The 24,289-nt window shown below is 38.8% G+C and overlaps 1 protein-coding gene across 5 annotated transcripts; it reads right to left on the bottom strand.

The window, feature by feature from the left end:
* Positions 1–3,945: 3,945 nt before the first annotated feature.
* On the bottom strand, positions 3,946–17,907 carry LOC104103422 (uncharacterized). 5 transcript variants are annotated; one of them, XM_070187581.1, is made up of 12 exons: positions 17,767–17,902; positions 17,663–17,683; positions 17,481–17,581; positions 8,231–8,288; positions 8,070–8,113; positions 7,888–7,968; positions 7,084–7,154; positions 6,629–6,739; positions 6,000–6,082; positions 5,644–5,860; positions 4,618–4,715; positions 3,946–4,206 (listed from the first exon to the last, which is right to left on the bottom strand). In XM_070187581.1, exons 1-11 carry the CDS (start codon positions 17,786–17,788, stop codon positions 4,655–4,657), a joined length of 870 nt encoding a protein of 289 aa, XP_070043682.1. In that variant the 5' UTR covers positions 17,789–17,902; the 3' UTR covers positions 3,946–4,206; positions 4,618–4,654. The 5 variants fall into 5 exon arrangements, with proteins under 5 accessions (XP_070043682.1, XP_070043681.1, XP_070043683.1 ...); XM_070187580.1 differs by having other exon boundaries at positions 4,618–4,701; positions 17,767–17,882; XM_070187582.1 differs by having other exon boundaries at positions 4,135–4,333; positions 17,767–17,907.
* Between the last annotated feature and the right edge of the window lie 6,382 nt (positions 17,908–24,289).

Here is a 24,289-nt window from a genome sequence, read left to right as displayed (position 1 = left end):
GAAGTGACTGATGGATCCATCTGGAAGACAATTCCAGCAGGCAGTGAAATTTGAATGGAAGCCAGAGTTTTATACTGAGTGCCTGAAAATTGGGCATGATTGTCTGAAAAGAAAAACTGAGCAAGATGGTCAACCATTAAAGAGAAGGAAGCCAACAAAAATAGTCCAAACATGGGTAGCAAAGGGAGTAATACAGCAACAACCTACAGGTAGCATAAGAATGGCTGACCAACAAGTAGATGCAGGGGCAAAAAACACACAGATACATAAAGGAAAGGCAACTGCAAAGGATGTAGAAGGAGAGTGGTTGCAGCCAAAGAGTAAAGAAAATAGTCCAAGGAAGAGGAGGACAGAATACCAAAGTACTGAAGGAGAGAAAAATGAGAGGAGTGAGGAGCAGCAAGAGACAATGGCAAATACAGAAGGAGTTTATGCTGTGTCAACAAAGAATGGCTTTCAAGTTATTCATATGAATGAGAAGCAAGTGGGTAATGTAATGCCTCCTGATACAAGAGGAGGACTAAACATCACTCAATGACTTGGTTGATTTGGAATGTGAGGGAAATAAATAAGAGGTACAAACAGAAGGAGATCAAACAGTACCTCATAGAAAATCACATAAAAATAGCAGATGGTGGAAATTAAAATTAAAGAGAATAATGCACAATGTATTGCTGGAAAAATTGCTCCTACATGGCGTATGATCAACAACTAGAGTGATGCAAGTAATGAGAGAATTTGGGTTATGTGGGACAGTAGGGTATATAGCATCAAGAAATTGGCAAGCCAAGCACAATGTATACATTGCTATATCATTGGAAAACAAAATGGAGTGGACTGCTTAGTAATAGTGGTCTATGGTTTTAATACAATTGAACAAAGGAAGACTATGTGGACCCAATTAAATACTCTGGCATCTAGGATTAACAAGCCATGGTTAATATGTGGGGATTTCAATGCAATTCTATATCCCCAAGATAGGCTTTATGGAGTACCAGTAACATTCACGGAAATTAAGGATTTTGCAGATTGCTATCACAACCTCTCACTAAGTAAAATACCATGGAAAGGAGACTATTACACTTGGTCAACTAAACAACAGGGCAGTGATAGAATATGTAGCAGATTGAAAAAAGAACTAGCTAATGATGAGTGGATGCTCAGCTATGGACACTTGAGTACAGAATATGGTGAGCCAGATATGTGTGATCATGCACCTATGCTCATTCAAATGAGAGCCACCATGAGAAACATAAAAGTTCCATTCAGGTTCTTCAACATATGGGCAGAACACACTCAATTCAAACAATTAGTGGAAGCTGGATGGGCTAGAAATAAAGCAACAGAGAAAATGAAAAATGTATGGCTTAAAATGAAGGAGCTTAAAGCAAATCTTAAAAAGTTGAACTCTGAGGAGTTTAAAGGGATATCAGAGAAGATTACTCAAGAATATTTAAAGGACATACAAGGGAGGATGCACAATCGCTATTCAGATAGCCTAGCTGAACAGGAGAGGGAATGCTTGCAATAACTTGAAAAGTGGTCTATGATTGAAGAAAGTGCTTTGCAACAAAAATCTAGAGCTAACTGGATAAAGCTTGGGGACTTAAATAATAAATACTTCTCAGCTGTGATGAAAGATAAGCAGCAGACCAAGCAAATGCTGGAGATTAACTCTCTGCAAGGAATGAAGCTAGTGAACATAGGAGATATCAAAAAAGAAATATTGGATTTCTACAAGTCTTTAATGGGCTCGACTAGTGTCTAATTGCCAGCAGTAAATAGAGTAATCATGAAGACTACACCCTGTCTGACACACTCACAACAAGTAGCATTATATGCTAATGTAACAGATGAGGAGGTTTATGAGGGGTTATGCTCGATAGGAGATGACAAAGTACCAGGAATAGATGGATTCAATGATGTGGTTTACAAGAAGTCATGGAATATAGTAAAGCAGGAAGTATGTGAAGCAGTTAAAGACTTCTTCATCACAGGGAGACTACACGGCAATTAATTGAACCACTCTTACCCTGATACCAAAGATACCTAACCCAGCAACAGTGAAAGACTATAGGCCCATAGCATGTTGCACTGTTCTATCTAAGCTTATTTCTAAAGTGCTGGCTGTTAGATTACAGAAAGTGATGAATTGCATTATATCTGAGGCTCAGGCAGGATTCAGTCCAAGGAGGAGGATAGCAGATAACATAATTTTGGCTCATGAACTAGTCAAATCTTACAACAGAAAGCACATTTCTCCGGTGTATGATAAAGGTTGACATACAAAAAGCATAGACTCTGTGGAATGGGTGTACTTATAACAAATCATGGAAGGATTGGGATTCCCTGAAAAGTTTATTGGATGGGTAATGACTTGCGTCAAGATAGTTAATTACTCTATTATGCTTAATGGGGAATCTATGGAACACTTTAATGCAGCTAGAAGCCTGAAGCAAGGGGATCCAATATCTCTTTTTCTCTTTGCTATTGCTATGGAATACTTGAGTAGGCTGCTTAATGGACTGAAGGAGGAGAAAGGTTATAAATTTCACCCAAGATGTGGGAAGCTGGGCATTACTCACCTGAGTTTTGCTGATGACCTGTTGTTATTTGCCAGAGGGGACAAAAACTCCATTCAAAAACTGCAAGCTTGTTTTGCAACTTTCTCAGAAGCATCAGGGATGAAGGCTAATATGGCTAAGAGTATAGTGTATTGTGGAGGCATCAACACTAAGGAGAAGGCTGAAATAATACAACTGCTGGGCCACAGTTTAGGAAAACTGCCTTTTAAATATCTAGGAGTTCCACTTGACACAAAGAAGTTGACTGTGGTGCAATGGCAGCCGCTTATTGGGAGAATAGTGTCTAAGATTACATCTTGGACTACAAAAAAGCTGTCATATGCCAGAAGAATTCAGCTGGTGCAATCAGTGATTTTTGGCATGCAATCATATTGGTCCCAAATCTTCACATTACCAGTTAAAGTCACAAAACTAATAGAAGCTTATTGCAGAAGCTATATGTGGTCGGGGAGGAATGAGATCACATAGGAAAGCATTAATTGCCTGGGAGAAGATATGTCAACCTAAAGCAGCATGTGGACTCAATCGACACAACCTACAGATATGGAATAAGGCAGCAATTGCAAAGACATATTGGGATCTTAGCCAAAAACGTATTACATCAAAGGGCAAAATATAGATAGCATGGGCATACCACAAAGTGCAAGCTGGATGGTAAGGAAAATTCTAGGAGCCAGGGAGATTATTACACAACTGAGCAAACCTTTAACTGAGTAGGAAAATGTGATCAAGCAGATTTACTTACAAATGATACCACCTTATCCAAAGATACAATGGAGAAGGCTGATGTACCAAAACACTGCTCGACCAAAAGCCATAATTACAATGTGGATTCACAATCATGGAAGGATGCTAACTGTGGACAGATTGCTAAAGTGGGGGCTCAATGTTAACCCCATCTGTGTGTTTTATCGAGTGGAGAATGAGACCAGAGACCATCTCTTGTGGAGTGTGGATATGCACAACAACAGTGGGGGCGATTGTTTTTATGGCTACAGATCCAACCTGCTACACTCAACACTTGGGTGCAATTTATACAGTGGATCATCAAACAAACAAAAGGCAAATCAAAGCAGGCAAGAGGGCTAAAAATGCTATATACAGAAGCTATCTATGCCTTGTGTAGGGAGAGAAACAACAGGGTATTTGAAGGGACTGCACGGGGCTATGAAAGTGTAGCACGTGAGATTGTATGTGTATGCAACCAAAGAGCTGAAGGGATTGTGAAAGGGTGGTTACAGCAGCTTCACTTTTAAACATGTAATAATTAGAAGCGTAGATAGCAAGATGTATAGGAAGTAGGGAATTTTTTGTTTACTGCTCTTTCTGATTTGGCTAAGCTGCGTTTAAGCTTAGCTAATGCACTGTAATGCCTTTCATTGGTGATTAATGAGAAAAATAAATTACCAAAAAATAATATATGAGTGACAGAAAAACATAAATTTAAGTATTTTCCACCCTTTGTTTTCTAGCATACAATTCTCATACTTTGACAGGATAAACGCTCTGACTAGCAGAGTGCTGCCTTTTCTCTTGAACTCATGACCTCTTTCATATAGCTTCCGTACCACTAGCAAGAAGGGCTTCTGCTGCCGAATCCAAATCATGAGGAAAGAAAACCCTGAAGAAATTCATGGTCAAGCGAAGGAACTCAAATCTTCACGAGTGACAGAAAAAACATAATTTTGCCTCCCAAAAAAAATGGCATAGGCATGGAACTACTAGCAGAAAATTCCCAGGCTGTCTCCCTGCAGGAATGTATAATTTCTGAGATGCCTAAGGGTTTGGGTTAGCGTGATAAATCCTTAGAATTTGTTTTAATCAGCTAAAAAGAACCATAATTTTGACATTCTATTATAAGAAAGCATTTCTCGGCCCCAAAAATTAAGAAGAATGAGAATACCCTGAAAGGCATTTTGCCTTCAGAAATGAAAAAGAACCATCATTTCCCATATCTTTCTGTATAAGAAGATCATCTACTTTCTTGCAGTACGAGTATAGAGATGTGACAAAGAGAAAACGTTATAATCACCTGCAAGTATTGTGGTACAGTGTCTTGCCCAGTTGGTCTATGTCAGTGATGCCTTTAGTGCCTGCAACAACTTCAAGTACTTGCCTGGAAGAAGGGAGCTGATATTATTCAATAAATCAAGATTAAACTCGAGATACGGAGAATCATATGCAGCTAGAAGCACTACTACATTGCCAAGGCATAAAATAGGGGTAAATATCCCACAACAGAAAGAAATTATATAAGTAATTCCTTTGATACCCCCACTCAAAAGCATTCGGAGAGAATTAGAAGAACACAGAACAAAGTAAAAGGGGGATAAGCCTTTAACCCTAATTTTTATCTCAACCCCACCCCCACCCCCCAAACAACCCCCAACAGACACACACACACACAGGGGATTAACTAATCCCATATGGACAAAAGGTCGCCCAACTTTTAATCCCCCGACCACACCTTGTCCTTGAAGCAAACAACCACTTATTATAGAGAAACACTAAAAAGTTCAAAACAGGCAAGACAATTTTGGAAGTGTTCGTGTTGTACAGATCATAATAGAAAGACAAACTTCAAGAAAGCTAAAGTATCCCGGATGAATAGATAACTTAATAAACAAGGTTAAGATTTTCAAAGACAATCTTTGGGTTTTTTCTCTTTTTCTATTTTCCTTTTATTCTTTTTTTATTCTTGGTGGAGAGTGGCACTTGCCAATTTGAAGTTCAGTGGGTATGTGTAGCAATGATAGTTCTTCTAGCTTCTCTGTTTCCTCCAAGTTTGTATCCTTTGCCAACTCTAAAGTTACTTTTTCCTATGAAAAAAAAAGTATTGCAAGTAATCGCTATTCGCTAACATATAAAAATGTATTTAATGGAGAAAGGAAGGGTACAAAACACTGGTATCCTATAAAGAAAATCAATTGAATAATATAAGGAATAAGGATATTTTCAATCAGCTTCAATCTCATGACCACTGCTTGAAATGATGTCTATAAAGACAAAATGGAAAAAAAATCATATCACTAAGCAAGAAAAATGCTATGACACTTACCGAACTAAGCAAGGCTCATTGCGACCTTTGACAAGGCATTCTTGATCATGCCTCTCCTTTTTCTTTGAAGGCCATGAGGATTTCACAAAATGTATCCCAGCATGTGAATTCTTGATATCACAGTATGGTGAATCCGTTTCAATCATCATTCGCTCAACTGGTATACCCTTTACGACTTCAAGGTTCTCAGCTGTCTTGAGAGAGCAACCATTTACACCTAATTAGTAGTTCAAACAGAGAGACATGAACAGATATAAGTAAATCAGAGTCTAGCAATCTCAAATACCTGATGGAAAACACATGAACATGACAGCTTCTAAATTACAATATTGAACATAATAGACTGGAGATTTCACCTATAAAAACATTACTAAATGAAAGAAGTTTATCACGATCTTCAGCACTTCCAGTGAAAGAGTGTGCAACACCAGCAACAAACCTGTTCAACACAACTGGTTTATCAGAACATCATATATAAAACTGCAATTATGAATGCAAAGCGTTACGCTAACCATGATAATGTTGCCTAATGTCACTTAATTAAACAAAAGTAGGATACTGCATCAATTCCATAAGACAGATAGTCAGAAAAACAGCCTTTTAAGTTACGTCAGTATTCTTGCAATAGCAAATCTCGGCATAAGCTGGCCCCATAAAATTTTCTGACTTGGAAGGTAAGGCTGTCTACATCTGCTTTTTCCTGAACTTGCTTAGGCAGGAGCCTTCTAGCATTAGGGTATGGCTTCATCCCAAAAGCAGTGAGATATAAGAGTCAAACATAGTGGTGAAATCATGTGGTTTATTACTTTATTTATTCTTTCCACTTTTAAGCTGGCCTATGGAAAATCTAACCACTACATACTGTAAGAAGTTCTTAGATAAAATTAACTTGATCTTTCCAGTATTCTCATACTGATGGGGATTACACGGTGAAAATTAGAAACAAGCCAATCCGTGCTATCTCCTACAAGTACAAAAATTTTACCGATCCTTATTTCGCTCAAGAATGTCGCGAAAATCCTGAGCAGCTGCTCGCATGTGAAGAAACATTGGCAGTTTCATTCTATATGCTAACTCAAACTGCTTCTCAAAGTACCTATATTTCAAAACATTGAAAGAGAAAGCAAGACCACATTAGCAAAGTGGAAACAAGGCAAGCCTACAGAACTATAGTCACAAAAAGGTGCCCTCTAGATCCCGGTGCACCTAGACTACCAGTGGAGGAACAAGAAATAATTCCTCCGGAGAAAAGGTACATGAGTAAATGTCACCAGAAAGAGGGTTTGGTGGCAGGGGGCATTGGGCCTCTTGGTTTTGCTTGGGGGTGTGAGGGAGGGAGTGAGGGAGGGAGGGGGAGAGAGAGTGAGTGTTGTGTGTTAATGCGGGCCAATTAAGGATGAAGGAAGAACTCATAGGGGGTTATGTGAAGCAGATACATACTTCTTTTGAATATCAGATGGACAAAAGTGAAGTCTATCATAGTCCAACCCACATTCGCCAATCGCAACCACCTTGTTTGAAATGAATTTTGTCGTCAGCAAAGTAAATAAATAAAAATATACTAGCATTATTTATTTCAACTTTTAGGCACCAGGGAGACAAGTCAGAATTGAAATAGCTCCAAACTTGCTAGCCAATAAATATAAAGATTCATTCAGAAGTGTATTTTCACGAGGGAAAAGGAATGAATCACATGATGAGCGACCGAGCTATATTATCAGAATGCAGATCATATACAAATGTGCATCTTATAAGCAAATCTTTGTCTAAAAAACTACTTACAGCCTTCACTATTTGATCACCTTCTTCACTAGCACAATATTAGGAAGTTAGAGAAAGTTCATCTCCAAATGTGTTAGGCCCTTATGAGATTATCCAATTCTTTAATTTCTTGAAGCTCTTCTTGGGGAAAATCTTTTCCTTCTGTGATTTGCAGGCTACTAAAACCTCAAATCAGTTAAAGGATGAGCTTAAATTGATCAAAATTTCACATCTTAAAAGTGTGCAAATGATTCAGTATTATTTTGGTTATACTAATGCCATTTTCGGAGAAAATCCTTGTTGAAAAGTTTGGAGCAATTAACAACATGACCAGTTAACCAGGAGCTTAAGCTGCTCAGAGTTCACACATTAGAGAGTATAATATTTAAAGCTTGCCAAAATTTGCTAAATTGAAAGAGCATTTACTAAGAAGGTGTAAATTGAATGAATCCATAACCTTATAGATAGCGAAATTGAACGTACTTTTCCTTTTTCTATTCCCTCTTTAGCCAATGTCAGAAGATCCTGCAAATGCTTTTCTGGATCCCCACTGTCTTCAAATTCCTGATTGAGCACAGAAGAAGAAAATGACAAATGCATCCAACATATATGAACGGGTAGGTATTTTTCGTAGGCCATTAGATAATATCAAGAGTCAAACCCACTTTGCATCTTGTAGGGTGCACACCCACAGTACAGAAAAGTCTTGCTGCAAAAAGAGTTAGTTCTGAAGGTCAAATGTGCCCATATATTTGAGAAGCCAACTCGCTGAAAACAAAGAACACTAGGCAAAGTAAACTGGCTGAATAAGGAACATATGGACAACCATCTGTTTCCGCGATTGCAAGAGCTTCCTTTGATTCTTCAAGAGAGCCACCAGTTACCTGGAAGAAACATTTAAAGCGAAAAAATACTCTTAGAGCAGGGAACATTTCTTTAATCAATAAAATAAAAGATTTTTCTCAATAAATTTCTCCAGCAACAACAAAAACAAACCCAGTGAAATCCCACGGTCTGGGGAGGGTGTGTGTATGTAGACTTTACCCCTACCTGGAAAGGTAGAGAGGTTGTTTCCAATAGACCCTTGACTCAAGAAAAGATAAAAAGAAGCAGTAACAACAATAAGATACTAAGAAATCGAAGCGAAAGATAGTAAGAAAACAGCAGGTAATAATAGCAATCTAAGACTAAGAAAGATACCAGACGAAAGCTAATACTACTGGTATGGGAGAAAAAATGCTCGACTATCTACTAACCTTCTACCCTAATTCTCGACATCCATACCCTCCTATCAAGAGTCATGTCCTCGGTAAGCTAAAGCAGTGCCATGTCCTACCTTATCACCTATCCCCAATACTTCTTTGGCCTTCCTCTACCTCTCCTCGTACCCACCAAGGCCAGCATCTCACACTTCCTAACTGGGGCTTCTTTGCCCGAACCATCTTAGCCTCTCTTCCCGCATCTTGTCCTCCACAGGGGACCACTCCCACCTTTTCCAAAATATCTTCATTCTTAATCTTATCTAACCTGGTATGCCTGCACATCTATTTCAACATCCTCATTTCAGCTACTTTCATCATCTAGAAAATTCTTGACTGGCCAACACTTTGTCCCATACAACATAGTTGGTCTAACCACCATTCTGTAGAACTTACCTTTAAGTTTTAGTGACACATTATTATCACACAAGACACCGGACGCGAGCCTCCATTTCATCCACCCCATTCCAATAGGATGTGAAAAATCCTCATCAATTTCCTTGAATTACTAACCCAAGGTACTTGAAATTTCCTCTCTTGGGATGACTTATATATCAAACCTCACGTCCATGTCTACTTCCCGGGTCACGTCGTTGAAAGCTTGAACTTGCACTCCAAGTATTCTTACTTGGTCCTGCTTAATTTAAAATCTTTAGACTCTAAGGTGTGTCTCCAAACCTCCAGTCTCTCATTAACATTATCTCGCGTCTCGTCAATCATAACTATGTCATCTGCAAATAACATACACCATGGCACCCAGTGGCAGAGGCAGGATCTCTGCGAAGGGGGTTCAAGAAAAAAAAAATTATAGCTAGTGGGAATTGAACCTATGAACTTTCAAAGATTTTGAACCCCCTTGACCACTAAGCTACACTTTTGGGTTGTGTCAAGGGGGTTCAAATCTGCCCTTCTGCCCCCCTAAATCCGCCCCTGATAGCGCCTTCCCTTGAATGTGGCACGTTAGTGCGTCCGTTGCGAAGGCAAATTAAAACGGACTAAGAGTTGATCCCTGATTCAACCCCACCACAACCGGAAAGTGTTCCGAGTCTCATCCCACTGTCCTTACCCGAGTTTTAGCTCCATCATACATGTCCTTAATCACCCTAGTATAGGCTACAGACATACCTCTAGCCTCCAAACATCTCAATAGAATCTCTCTTGAGACTAGGTTGTATGTTTTTTCTAGGTCAATGAACACTATATACAAGTCCTTCTTCCTCTCCCTATATTGCTCGGCCAATCTCCTTACAAGGTGAATGGTTTCTGTAGTCGAACGATCCGGCATGAATCTGAGCTGGTTCTCAAAAATAGACACACCCCTCATTGCTCTCACTTCTACCACCCTCTCCCAAACTATCATAGTATGGCTTAGCAGCTAACACCCCTATAGTTGTTGCAATTTCGGATATCACCCTTGTTCTTGTACAACGGAATAATCGTACTCCATCTCCATTCGTCGGGCATCTTCTTCATCCTAAAAATGACATTAAACAACTCAGTGATCCACTCCAAGCCTGTCCTACCCGCGTTCTTCTAGAATTCCATCGAGATTTTGTTGGCACAATCGCTCTTCCCCTGCTCATCTTATGCATAGCCCCATCGACCTCCTCAACTTTTATGCGCCTACAATACCCAAAATCTCGACGATTCTCGGAGTACTCAAAATCACCCATTACAATGTTCATGTCCCCCTCTTCATTCAAGAGTTTATGGAAGTATCTCTACTATTTTCATCTAATCTGTACCTATTTCATCAAAACTCTGTTTTTCTCGTCTTTGATGGAGCTAATAACAAACTTACCATTTGATGCCAGATAATAAAAGAGAGAACATGATGTTAATTAAAAGGAAAGAAATATAGTTTTTTTATCATTCTGTCTACATCCAACATATCCACAAGATGAGTGTTGCAAAAATGTCAATGTTGTATGGATGTGCGATGATGCAAGATTAGACAAAATTAGAATGATCACATTTCGTAGAAAGGTATAGGTAGCACACATAGAGGATAAAATGAATCAGAGTCACTTCAGATAGTTTGATCATGTCTCGCCCTCCAGACACACCAATCTGTAAGTGTAAAACCATGGTGTTCAAAGGTGTTAAAAAGGGATAAGATAGGTCAAAAATCACGTGAAGGTAATTATATCGAAGGACCTACAATATGCCGCAATCCATGCAAACTTAGCACAAAATATGTCACGAGTGGAAGAAAAAGACCCATAAAGGTGATACCAATTAATTGAGATTAAGGTTTAGTTTTCTAGGAATATTTTAGTCTTGCTAGGGATTTGTATGCCAATAAAAAACTTAGAGAATCTCTATTGCTATAGAACATATATCTTCAAATATTTGATTGATACGGGTCTAAATGGAGCAACATGGTTAATGAAGATTTATACAGATGATCCTCCAACTAGCTGGGGATTGAGACATAGTTGTTGTAGAACAAGTCCAGTAATTAATCTTCCTCGCTAATATCGAAAAAAGAGATTTCTAGTACTAGTATAAGCTCATTGGAGAAAATGCTTTAATACTCAAATCTCTATATGAACAACAATTAGGTTTATTAGGACTTGGTGTTAATCATGTGGACAAAAAGTTAAATCGAAAGATATTTGTTTACCCGAAAAATTGGATAACGTTAGATTTGTGTATGGTTCTAAGGATATGCGATACAATTTGATATAAATCGTGTAGAGAAATAGAAATATGTGTATTCTTGACTATGAGAATGAAAATAGTGAGCAAAAAGAATGAATAAGATAAAGTAAAACAAGCACAAGGGGATATCTTTCAATATGAGAAGTGATCTTTTGTTACTGTGTCGCCTGCTTGCTTACAATCCATGTCCCTCTTATAGTAGAGGGATCCTACTTTATATATAATAAAAAATACGTAGTGGAGAGCTCATGATGTATTGTCTTTTTCTCGATTTCCGCCAAGATTCTCTCTCATAGTGCGGTTGCAACGGCCCTAGTCTGCGAGCTCGATGTTGGATCGAACCCTCGGCCTTGGTCCGAGCTCGATTCTGACTTGGGGTCTCGGTATTCGGGGCGAGTGTTGGTCGGTCCATGCATCTTCGATAATCTCCGCTTTGCCTCGTAGTTCGATTTGGATATGGGCTCGATAATGATATCGAGCTTGTCATTGATCGGTCTTCGAGCTCGAAGCTCGCCGCCCTTACTTCGGACCTTGACCGAGCTTGTCATGCAGATACCCTTTGATCGAAACCTTATCGTCTCGATCAGTCCGTACGACTGACTCAAATCGGTTTTGACCGTATACAGATAGTCCCCTCGTTTCTCGGAAAAGGATGTGGCGAGAAACGATATGATTTTCCAACAGCTCGATCAGATATGTACTGACGTTTTCATCGATCCATAAACTGGTGGACCGATTTCCGGCCCCGAGTATCAATCCCGACCGAAGGCGGAAGATAGTGCTCTTCGTTCCTACCGATACCCGAATTGTTTCTTCCCCTATGGGGATTGCCAGTTACCTTCGGTCCTTGGTGACCGAAGAAGATCAATCAGTGATGAATGCGGTGGGCCTGCCTATCTCTTCAACGAGGCCCAACATGCTTTGAATCGAGTAACGCTGATGGCGTTTTTGCCGCTTTTTTTACACAGAGTTGCAGGTAATTCTAATGTTTCTCCTTTTGTTTGCAGGCTTCGGTATTGCATCACGAAGCCTTTATTCGAATCAGGGAGGAGCATGACGCTGAGGTTCGGAGCCTCTCTGAGAAGAGTGACTCGTACAAGCTTCTTAGTGAAAAACTTCGAGCAGATAGCGGCTCGGGAAGAGCATGAGGAGATGGCTGAGCAGGTATTCCGAATGTTCCATGATAGTGAAGATGAAAAAGAGATAACCACTAACTATCCGATTCTGCAGGTTCGACAGAGGATCGAGCAGATTGGACGGCTTAACTCACAGGTAGATGCACTACTGGCTGAGGCAGAAGAATTTAAAAAGTATATGGATAACCTTGCCTCGAAAAAGGAAGTCGTCGAAGCTCAGTTGGAGCTGTCAGATGCCTAACTTCGATCTGCGAAAGAAAATGCTTTGAGGCTGATCGAAAAGATGAAAGAGCTTCAACATCGGTTGGATTTGGCCAGTTTAGATAAAGCATATTTAGCCAAAGAACTCGAAGTGGCCAGATCTGAAGTGGTCGAGGCCAACAAAAGAGCTGATGCCAAAGTAGCTCAGTTCAGGATCGATGCCGAGGTTAATCAAGCCAAAGCTGCGAGCATGGTCGAACATGCAAAGTGGCAGGCTCGGAGAGAGGCTCTCGAGGAGGTCAGAGCTCAGAGCTTCGATGTTGGGGCCGAGATTGAAGTCGCCAGGGCGGAGGAGAACAAAACTCGGAGGTTGGCCTTTCCTGAGGAGGACTCCGATGACTCGGGGGAGTCTGAAGACGAGGACGATGCCGAGAATACGGCCTCCGATGAAGATTGAGTCATTTAGGGCCTTAGGTCGATCGCTGCGTTCTTTTGATACCGCTTTCAGTTTTTGTATAAAGAACTTCCTTTTGGAAGAGTAGCCGCCTCTGTACAAAAAAATTGTAAATATAAATCTTTCTTCTTTTTGAAGAAAAATAGCCTTTCAAACTAAATAGATAGTTTGAATTTAAATCTTTGTTGCCTTCGGGCCTTGTGGGTAGTCCCCTTCGCTTTATCGGGCTCGAACATCCTTCAGCTTAAATAGTCAAGTGTTCGTTTTAATTCGAAAAAATGAGTAGTTTTTCTCGAAATCGAATTAAAAGTAGCCCGCAGGCTTAGTAATAGAGTGAATGATTCGAACTCGATGCAATGCAGCCCGTAGGCGGAATGGTCGAAGTAGCCCGTAGGCTTAGTGGTCGAGTGAGTGCTTGCTCGAACTCGAAATAAAAGTAGCTCGTAGGCTTAGCAGTAGAGTGAATGATTCGAACTCGATGCAATGTAGCCCGTAGGCGTAATGATCGAGTGAGTGCTTGCTCGAACTCGAAATAAAAGTAGCCCGTAGGCGTAATAATCGAGTGAGTGCTTGCTCGAACTCGAAATAAAAGTAGCTTGTAGGCGTAATGATCGAGTGAGTGCTTGCTCGAACTCGAAATAAAAGTAGCCCGTAGGCTTTAGTAGTCGAGTGAATGATTCGAACTCGAAATAAAGTAGCCCGTAGGCGTAATAGTCAAAGTAGCCCGTAGACTTAGTAGTCGAGTGAATGATTCGAATTCGAAATAAAAGTAGCCTGTAGGCTTTAGTAGTCTAGTGAATGATTCGAACTCGAAATAAAGTAGCACGTAGGCGTAATGATCAAAGTAGCCCGTAGGCTTAGTAATCGAGTGAATGATTCGAACTCGAAATAATGTAGCCCGTAGGCGTAATGATCGAGTGAGTGCTTGCTCGAACTCGAAATAAAAGTGACCCGTACGCTTTAGTAGTCGAGTGAATGATTCGAACTCGAAATAAAGTAGCCCGTAAGCGTAATGATCGAGTGAGTGCTTGCTCGAACTCGAAATAAAAGTAGCGCGTAGGCTTTAGTAGTCGAGTGAATGATTCGAACTCGAAATAATGTAGCCCGTAGGCGTAATGATCGAGTGAGTGCTTGCTCGAACTCGAAATAAAAGTAGCCCGTAGGCTTTAGTAGTTGAGTGAATGATTCGAACTCGAAATAAAGTAGCCCGTAGGCGTAATGATCAAGTGAGTGCTTGCTCGAATTCGAAATAAAAATAGCCCGTAGGCTTTAGTAGTCGAGTGAATGATTCGAACTCGAAATAAAGTAACCCGTAAGCGTAATGATCGAGTGAGTGCTTGCTCGAACTCGAAATAAAAGTAGCCCGTAGGCGTAATGATCGAGTGAGTGCTTGCTCGAACTCGAAATAAAAGTAGCATGTAGGATTTAGTAGTCGAGTGAATGATTCGAACTAGAAATAAAGTAGCCCGTAGGCGTAATGATCGAGTGAGTGCGTGCTCGAACTCGAAATAAAAGTAGCCCGTAGGCTTTAGTAGTCGAGTGAATGATTCGAACTCGAAATAATATAGCCCGTAGGCTTAGTAGTCGAGTGAATGATTCGAACTCGAAATAATGTAGCCCGTAGGCGTAATGATCGGGTGAGCGCTTGCTCGAACTCGATCCTGTTTGCATAATAAATCTTGAACATAGAATATCGGTAAAGAAGAGGGCTTTCTTTGCAAATCATTATACATGGGTTCATGTTTTGCGTCAGGGCTCGGGCCAACTACATAAGCATGGTTCGTTTTGACCATTTGGCTCTTACAACGTTTCCTGTTGAGACACTATTTGTCATAAAATAACGAAGTAACTTCCTTTGCACCGAACTTGATAATCATCACAGATGCGTTCAATGATAAAGCCCCCTAGTATACGATGTTGATTTTAAAGAGGCCTCGTATACTCAGCAGTAGTATCGTTTCCGCTATATGGCTGGTATCGATCTCTGGTCGACTTTTGCTTTTTCATAACGGACCTAGAAATCTACTGGTCATCTTCGACTCTTATTTTGGATTGATATCGATTGTGCATATCGGTCCAAGTAATAGCTGGGTACTCGATCAGATTTTGCTTCAGCCGCCGTAAAGCCATCGAGCTCCGCTCGTTTAGACCTTGAGTGAAAGCTTGAATAGCCCAATCGTCTGTGACTGGTGGCAGATCCATTCGTTCCATTTGAAAACGAGCTACGAACTCCCTTAGCATCTCGTTATCCTTTTGTATTACCTTGAACAGGTCCGACTTTCTGGTTTCGACCTTTATGGCTCCGGTATGTGCTTTTACGAAGCAATCTGCAAGCATAGCAAAAGAATCAATAGAGTTAGATGGTAAATTATGATACCATACCATTGCCCCCTTTGACAGGGTTTTACCTAATTTTTTCAATAATACAGATTCGATCTCATCATCTTCCAAATCATTGCCTTTGATGGCACACGTGTAAGAAGTGATGTGCTCGTTGGGGTCGGTCGTTCCGTTATATTTGGGTATTTCGGGCATACGGAATTTTTTGGGGATTGGTTTTGGGGCTGCACTCGAGGAAAAAGGCTTTTGAATGAATTTTTTCGAATCTAGCCCTTTTATCATTGGTGGAGCTCCCGGGATCTGATCGACCTTGGAATTATATGTTTCTACTTTTTTATCGTTGGCTTCGACTCGTTTTGTGAGTTCCTCGAGCAATTTAGTAATTTCAGGAGTAGTCCCCGATTCTGGCTCATTTGACTTCATTATGGCTGGTTCCGTTCTGTGGGTGATTTCTCGAAGCGGATTGGGCTCCGGCCTGCTTCGTTCCTGAGTTTGGCTCTACAACTGAGCTATCGCTATTTGCTGGGCTTGTAACATCTCAAAGATCATCTGTAAGCTGATTCCGATCTCCTCCACGTTATGGGTGTCTCGAGCTACGGATCGAGCACCGCCCTGAATGTTTTTTTCCGGTTCGGAACGTTGGTTCGCCTTAAGAGCCACTTGTGAATTGACATCTGGCGGTACTTCGACTCGAGCTTCGGTGACATCGTTAATTCACCTTCCGGCCCTGGGTGTCAAGTCGTTGGTTTCATCTTGAAGGCCGGCTTCGTGGTCGATAGGTATAGCCATCAATCGAGGGTTTGCCATTGTTGATCTGAAGTTGTAAACTGGTGTGTATTGCAGATTTGTATCAAACAACCACTATTACCCTTAGCCCCATGGTGGGCGCCAAACTGTTTACCCGAAAAATCGGATAACGTTAGATTTGTGTATGGTTCTAAGGATATACGATACAATTTGATATAAATCGTGTAGAGAAATAGAAATATGTGTATTCTTGACTATGAGAATGAAAATAGTGAGCAAAAAGAATGAATAAGATAAAGTAAAACAAGCACAAGGGGATATCTTTCAATATGAGAAGTGATCTTTTGTTACCGTGTCGCCTGCTTGCTTACAATCCATGTCCCTCTTATAGTAGAGGGATCCTACTTTATATATAATAAAAAATACGTAGTGGAGAGCCCATGATGTATTGTCTTTTCCTCGATTTCCGCCAAGATTCTCTCCCATAGTGCGGTTGCAACGGCCCTAGTCTGCGAGCTCGATGTTGGATCGAACCCTCGGCCTTGGTCCGAGCTCGATTCTGACTTGGGGTCTCGGTATTCGGGGTGAGTGTTGGTCGGTCCATGCATCTTCGATAATCTCCGCTTTGCCTCGTAGTTCGATTTGGATATGAGCTCGATAATGATATTGAGCTTGTCATTGATCGGTCTTAGAGCTCGAAGCTCGCCGCCCTTACTTCGGACCTTGACCGAGCTTGTCATGCAGATATCCTTTGATCGAAACCTTATCGTCTCGATCAGTCCGTACGACTGACTCAAATCGGTTTTGACCGTATACAATATTACTGCTGATATATTCCTCTAACTACATCAGTGCAAAGTCAATGACTGAAGTAACAAAACAAAAAGGAAAATGGATGCTAAGGGTCGACAACATAAATACCAACAAATTACGTGTTAAGTTAAACATCCTCCTATTTTCTCTTTTCCATGTGGCACTAAACTAAGAAACATGATTTTGCAATGAAATATTCCTTTTAGTACACTTTTAAGTGGTGAATCAATTGGGTTTTCACACATCAGAATTGTTAGACAAATTTTAAATTAGAAGTGTGAAACTTTATGTGCAATTAGTGAAGCAATCCAAAAAAACAAAACTTGGTAAAAGAATTGTAGAAAAAACTCCACATTCTTTATGCAACAATATTCAAACAAATCCAATCAATAATCATAACATGAATTTTGAAATGCAAAACAATGACATATAAATAATAAAGAGAAAGTGGGAAGGATTTACAATTATGCGATCAACTCCAGCGCTCCACGCCCTCTTCAACACAGCTTGAATGTCCCCCATATGATATTGCTTCCCATTGTATATCCCTTTGAACATGCTATCTGAATTTGTGGGGGTTTCTTAGAATTAAGACAAAGAAAACAAAAACTTGACTGCATCTTGGAAATATGTGGCAGACTCACCAGTAAAATTTACGGCTATGTCTGCTCAAAAAAGAAATCTAGTTAGATAAGGAGAGTATATTGATTACGACAAATTGACGGGGAAAACAGATGTAGTACATCACCTATCATTCGTACAGTCGCCATGGCAGCTGAAGATGCTCTGGTCCGAAAAATACTTGCTTTTTATATTATTTATAACAAGTTTCGGCTCTCTGAAATTGCGAAAATAGCACATTAGTCCAGTGTTTGATTGTTGTTACAACTTGAATACATAGTCGAATTTTTGGGCCTTTCTCACGATCGGACTAGCTTCTCCTTGAGTTGAGCATACTAGTATGTAAGGCGATTTGCCCCTGTAATCATTTTTCGTGCTTCTGTTTAAAAGATAGCCACATTTCCCAAGTATTTAAAACCTAGTCAAAATATAAACCATCACAGAGAGACTACTTTTCGGGCTGACCATTGTAGGGTATGACGGGCTGACAGGTCCATGTCAAATGAAGATTAAAAGCAGCTGTCAAAGAGTTTCAGAAGAACTGGTCACTCTCTACAGCTTGTCACACCTCCTTTTTTTCGGGTGATTGCGGAAAGAAAGGAGTTTTTCCAATTAAAATGATATTATTTGAAAAATGATTGATTTTATTATTTAAAGAGTCGTCACTTGCAATTATTTAATTTTGGTGTTCCAACTCACCATTTCGTTTAAACCCTAATCAAGGGAAGTTTTAATTCTGAATTATGGTCCGCGAAACACAGAAGACCGGGTAAGGAATTCTATTAACCCAGAAGGTGTAAGGTACTCCCGAGTTCCGTGGTTCTAGCACGGTCGCTTTGCAATTTATACTTGGCTCGATTAATTTAGATATCTTACATGTTTCAAGAACTTGATGTACATTTCCATTTTTACGGCTTTTAATTACTCGGTTATCACAAATATGAAATTATCTTGAAACGAATCACGTGTGTATTCGTTTTATTTTTTGGTGTGTCAAAATCATGTCACGCGTACGTATACACAATTAATAATAATACGCGTACCGTGGTTTTAATTTTAAAAATTATAATTATGTCACGCGAACGTATACATAATCACAATAATTTGATTAATTAAGCGTGTGCCTAAAAGCATACTAACGTATTCATGATTTGTTTCTTTGCTATATTTGAGATTAATGTAAGGTCGTGAATTATGGAATTATTGTGAAAGAAATGAAATCCATTAGTTATGAAAAGTAGGCTAGCTTATGAATTTTTATTAGCTCTCAATTAAAACTTTTTGCCAACCAAAATGTCGTGGCTTATTCGAACCTTCAATGCCTGAATTATCCAATTCAACTAAGTGATTAATGGTCTTATAATGATAAAAAATCCAATAAGCATCTACATTTCCTTTAAGTTCATACTTAACTATAAAGAAACTTCAGCAAGTTACAAATATAGCTCAAGAAATTCACGTTTAAAGCAAATACATTTAAAGCTAAACTAAGAGAATGTTGATGAAAGAAATATTCCCCGAAAAGCATGATATGACCTCATTGTGATTATTATTAGACTACCGGAACTAGAAGACTAAATATAACTAAATTCAAAACCTACTCAACATTAGAATGAATCAGATTAATGAACCTTCATTTTAGACCAAAACTCATGTGGCCCATTCCCTTCCAACTCTAAAATTAGAAGTCTACTGTCTATTAACTCTTTTCCTAATACCAATCAGAGTCAAAATGAAAGCTTAAACATTTGAACCCACAGCCTAATTCTAGCTTCACTTTATAGTCCAATACACACAATAGATTCTTTAAAACATGGAAAATTCTCTAATCACCACAAACCGTAAAGTTTCAGTAAAAACGCTGTCATGCCTTTCCCCCAACAATTTTGAATATGCCCAAAATGAAGCAAAACTAATTTAATTGGCACGTTAACCATTGAACCAAATAACACTCCTTATGGAGAAGAATTGTAAAATTAGGATTGTAAATAATTCACAAAATAATGACTAAAGAAAGACTACAACTCACAGTTTATTGATTCAAATGAGAAAAACCAGAAGGCATTTCTAAATACCATTATTAACTTCTTAGGTCTATTCTTTTGAACCATCCGATTCCCTCATGGATTGTGAATAGAAATAATTGCATCTAAATACTTTAAATACTCTTTGAACTAATTTAGAGAAAAAATATCGAATCAAATGGAAACTTAACAGCAAATCATTCAAGGAACATTATAGACGAACAAGGGATGCTCAAAAATAATTATCACATTCATTATCATCCAGTACCATTAAGAAAAGGGAAGTGGAGAAAACAGACCTTTAGGAGATTTTAGTGTATAAGAAAGACAATGGGTAACAACCATCCAAACAAGATGTTACTTTTATCCTCTCTCCCCTTCTGATTTTTGCCTTTTAACTTTAAGAGATGGTAATGGGTGGGACGCTTGCGGTGCGGGTTTAGCCTTAACCTGCAAAGACTTCGCCCCGCACCGCATAGCAAATTTTTTCCTCTTTTATTTTTAATGAGTAGTTTTTATTTATTTATTTTTTTAAAAGAAATTACCAATGGCCTATGGCCTTCTTTTTCCTTTTTCTTGTGCGTTCCTGCCTTGCCAATAATGTATTCCATATGATTCTGGATCATGGATGTCTCCTACTATTATTAGAAAGTATCTTTTAGCATAATACACCATAAAAGTAATAATTTAATTAGAGAGTTAATTATTTTAATCAATATTAAATATATATTCTTAAAACTGCTAATTCTATACTCCTACCTGACAGAAGCATCAATGTTCTTATGATTAATAATATGATGTTGAATCTCATAAGATTTGTGCATTCTTGTGGGTGGTACTTACATTTGAACATAATGTAGAAGTATTACTGTATGATGTGCGTTTTCTTTTATCTTATGTTTGATAAATTATTCTTTTTTATTTATTTTCTATTTGACAAAATTATCCTTACGATTAATAAGCATCAAAGACCAAGAAGGTAGAGTTTTATTGGATGAGGGGCTTATTCGTCGGAGATGGCAAATCTACTTCCATATTTTCTTAAACGAGGAGGGGGACAGGAGCATTGTACTGGGTGATTTGAAACTCTCCGGGAGTCGTTGTGACTTTAGGTATTGTAGGCGGATTAGAGTTGATGAGGTTGAGGGGGCTATGCGTAAGATGAGCAGGGGCAAAGCGACCAGGCCGGATGAAATCCTGATAGAGTTTTGGAAGAGTGCGGGCAAGACGGGCTTGGAGTGGCTCGCTAGGTTATTTAATTTTATCTTTAGAACGAAGAAGATGCCCGAAGAGCGGAGGTAGAGTATGATGGTTCCTGTATACAAGAACAAGGGTGATATCCAAAATTGCAATAATTATCGGGGTATCAAGCTGCTTAGCCATACTATGAAAGTCTGGGAGAGAGTGCAGAGCTAAGGGTGGGGAGGAGTGTGTCTATTTTTGAGAACCAGTTCGGGTTTATGTCAGGGTGTTCGACTAGAGAAGTCATCCACCTTATTAGGAGATTGATGGAGCACTATAGGGAGAGGAAGAAAGATTTGCATGTGGTGTTCATTAACTTAGAAAAGGCATAAGATAAAGTTTTGAGGGAGGTTTTGTAGAGATGTTTGGAGGCTAGAGGTGTACATGTTGCCTACGTTAGGGTGATTAAGGACATGTATGATGGAGCAAAGACCCGAGTGAGGACGGTGGGTAGGGACTCGGACCATTTTCCGATCATGATGGGGTGCATCAGGGGTCTGTACTCAATCCTTTTTGTTTGCCTTAGCGATGGACGTATTCACGTGTCACATCCAAGGGGAGGTGTCGTGGTACATGCTATTTGCAGATGATATTGTATTGATTGACGAGACGCAAGACGGTGTGAACGAGCAGTTAGAGGTATAGAGACAGACCTTGGAGTCTAAAGGTTTCAAGTTGAGCAGGACCAAGACAAAATACTTGGAGTATAAGTTCAGTGGAGAGACTCGGGAAGGGGAAGGGAGGTGGGGCTGGACTCCCAAGTCATCCCTAGTAAAGGAAGTTTTAAGTACCTTGGGTCTATTATTCAGGGAGATGGAGAGATTGATGAAGATGTCACACATCGTATTTGGGCGGGAGGGATGAAACGTAGACTCGCTTCCGGTATTTTGTGTGACAAGAAGGTACCACCGAAAGTTAAAGGTAAGTTCTATAGAGTTGTGGTCAGACCGACTATGTTGTATGGGGTTGAGTGTTGGCCAGTCAAAATTACTCATGTCCAGAAGATGAAGGTAGCATAGATGAGGATATTGAGATGGATGTGCGGGCACACCAGGTTACATAGGATTAGGAATGAGGTTATTCGCGACAAGGTAGGTATGGCCCCTATTGAGGACAAGATGCGGGAAGCGTGGCTTAGGTGGTTTGGTCATGTGAGAAGGAGGAGCACAGACGCCCCGGTAAGGAGGTGTGAGAGGTTGACATTGGAGAGCCTACGTAGAGGTAGAGGTAGGCCAAAGAAGAGGTGGGGGAGGTGATTAGGCAAGACATAGCGTAGCTTCAGCTGACCGATGACATGACCCTTGATAGGAAAGTATGGAGGTCAAGGATTATGGTAGTATGGTAGGTAGTCTAGAGTGTTCATAACAGTAGTATTGGCACGCAATCTCTCTTTATGTTGGTAGTAGGTTTTTATGACTAACCATTATTTTCTTTCATTATTGATCACCTTACTATTTTGTTATTTTTATTCTGCTTTTATATGGCTTTTAGGTACTGTCCTTTCTTGTCTATATTTTCATTAATGTGGTGCTTATACTTTCCTAAGCCGAGGGTCTATTGGAAACAATCTCTCTATCCTCACAGGGTAGGGGTAAGGTCTACGTACACTACCCTCCCCAAACCCCACGGTGTGAAATAATACTGGGTATGTTGTTGTTGTTGTTGTTGTTATCCTTATGATTAACTAGTCTTACGATACGTGCCACGTGTACTTTAGCTCCAATGGGTAAATTGTTTCTAAAAGTCACATAAACATTATTAAAAATTGTATTTGAGTTATAAATTAAAAATATAATTAAATAAATTGGAATTGAATCTTTTGATTAGTTAGAGCACAAAAGAGGTTGCATCTTGTTTTATAACTTTTGAAAGATGATAAAACTTATTACTCAAGGAAAAGTTAGAAAACTATTTGTAATAATTTATAGTCTAAAGATTGACTAATGTTGAACCATCAAAAATAACTAAAATATAAAGACTTGGAATTCAATAGGTATATTAAAATAAAAAAAGAACCATAATATTTCATACCCTACCGTTTTGCTAGTAATAAAGATAAAAAAAAAATATTATAATTCAAAATATTTTCTACAAATATCAATTCGTCCTTTTATTTATTAACTAGTATCTATGAACATGCGTTGCACGTTAATAATGGCACGTGATAGTTTAAATATTTATTTACATGAAAGAACAATAAAATTTAATTAATAAGATAAATTTTATGTATAATAATACAACAATCATCTAAATGCCGACAAATATCAGTATTACATTAGTATAATACATGAATTTAAAATAAAAGGACATTATCAAAACTTACACAAATGATCAATTTTGTCATGTTAGTTAGATAATTATGTATTATAGTTTAAAAGTATTTAATGTGATGGTATCTTAATGAACACTTCTTTGTGGACAATATTTTTTTGTGTATGTTTCCTCCTAATACTTTGGTTGCTCTGCCTTAACCAGAACTCTTGTTGTCGATCTTGATATCCCTCTTGAGAGTGCAACATACAGTTGTTCGTGCAAGAAAATATATTGCGGTAAATATAGTCCAATATTGAGGATGTTTATTCTTGTGCTTTATTTATTATATTTGCAAAACATAAATATACTAAAAATTATTTTCATACCAATTTAAAAGGATACTCCTTAGTTTCGAAAGATGAAAGTTGAATTCAGAGATAAGAATATACTTAGAAGTACATTGGCCAGTATCATAATGTTTGCATGTATGACGTTATTGTCAAAACTTCTATATATCATATGTGTGCTATTATATAAGCTATTCGGCGTATTTAAGTTTTTCAGTAGCATGACGGGCATATTTTTCTTCAAATTCAACCTATATACAATGGAAGATCAACTTAGTCTATTATATATACGGTGACACTAATATACGTAAGAAATAATAAACTTGACAACAAACAGGTATGGTAGAAGGCCGTTTGGTATTAAAGTATTTAAGTATTCTTCTTGGTTGTAATTATTGGTATCATTTTCTGTTGAGTCAAAATCAGAAAAAATATTTTATTTTGCTATAAAATTTTGCAATCAACCTTTTATTTAGTTGATCAACATATATAGCTAAAATATCCTTTTAATTCTATTATGTGATTTGCACAAATTGCGTTTTAATCTAATGATAGAAATATTTCTCTTATTAGATGCATACTATTACCATTTGGATTGATAACCAAGTGTTCAGGAAGAACCAAATCATCTTTTATTAGATGCTCTTATTCGTTTCCGACACGAAGCAAGAAGACACTGAATACTGGATTTCTTCTTACTTTATATTTTTTGTCAGTTAAATCTTTTTCATTTGAGGTCAGAAGTATAACTTTGGCAAGCTAGCTTTTACAGTCTCTGCTTTTG

This window comes from Nicotiana tomentosiformis, chromosome 10, assembly GCF_000390325.3.
Source record: "Nicotiana tomentosiformis chromosome 10, ASM39032v3, whole genome shotgun sequence".
NCBI classification, from domain to species: domain Eukaryota; kingdom Viridiplantae; phylum Streptophyta; class Magnoliopsida; order Solanales; family Solanaceae; genus Nicotiana; species Nicotiana tomentosiformis.
Note: the sequence above shows the minus strand (reverse complement) of the source record. Positions and strands in the feature narration are given on the sequence as shown.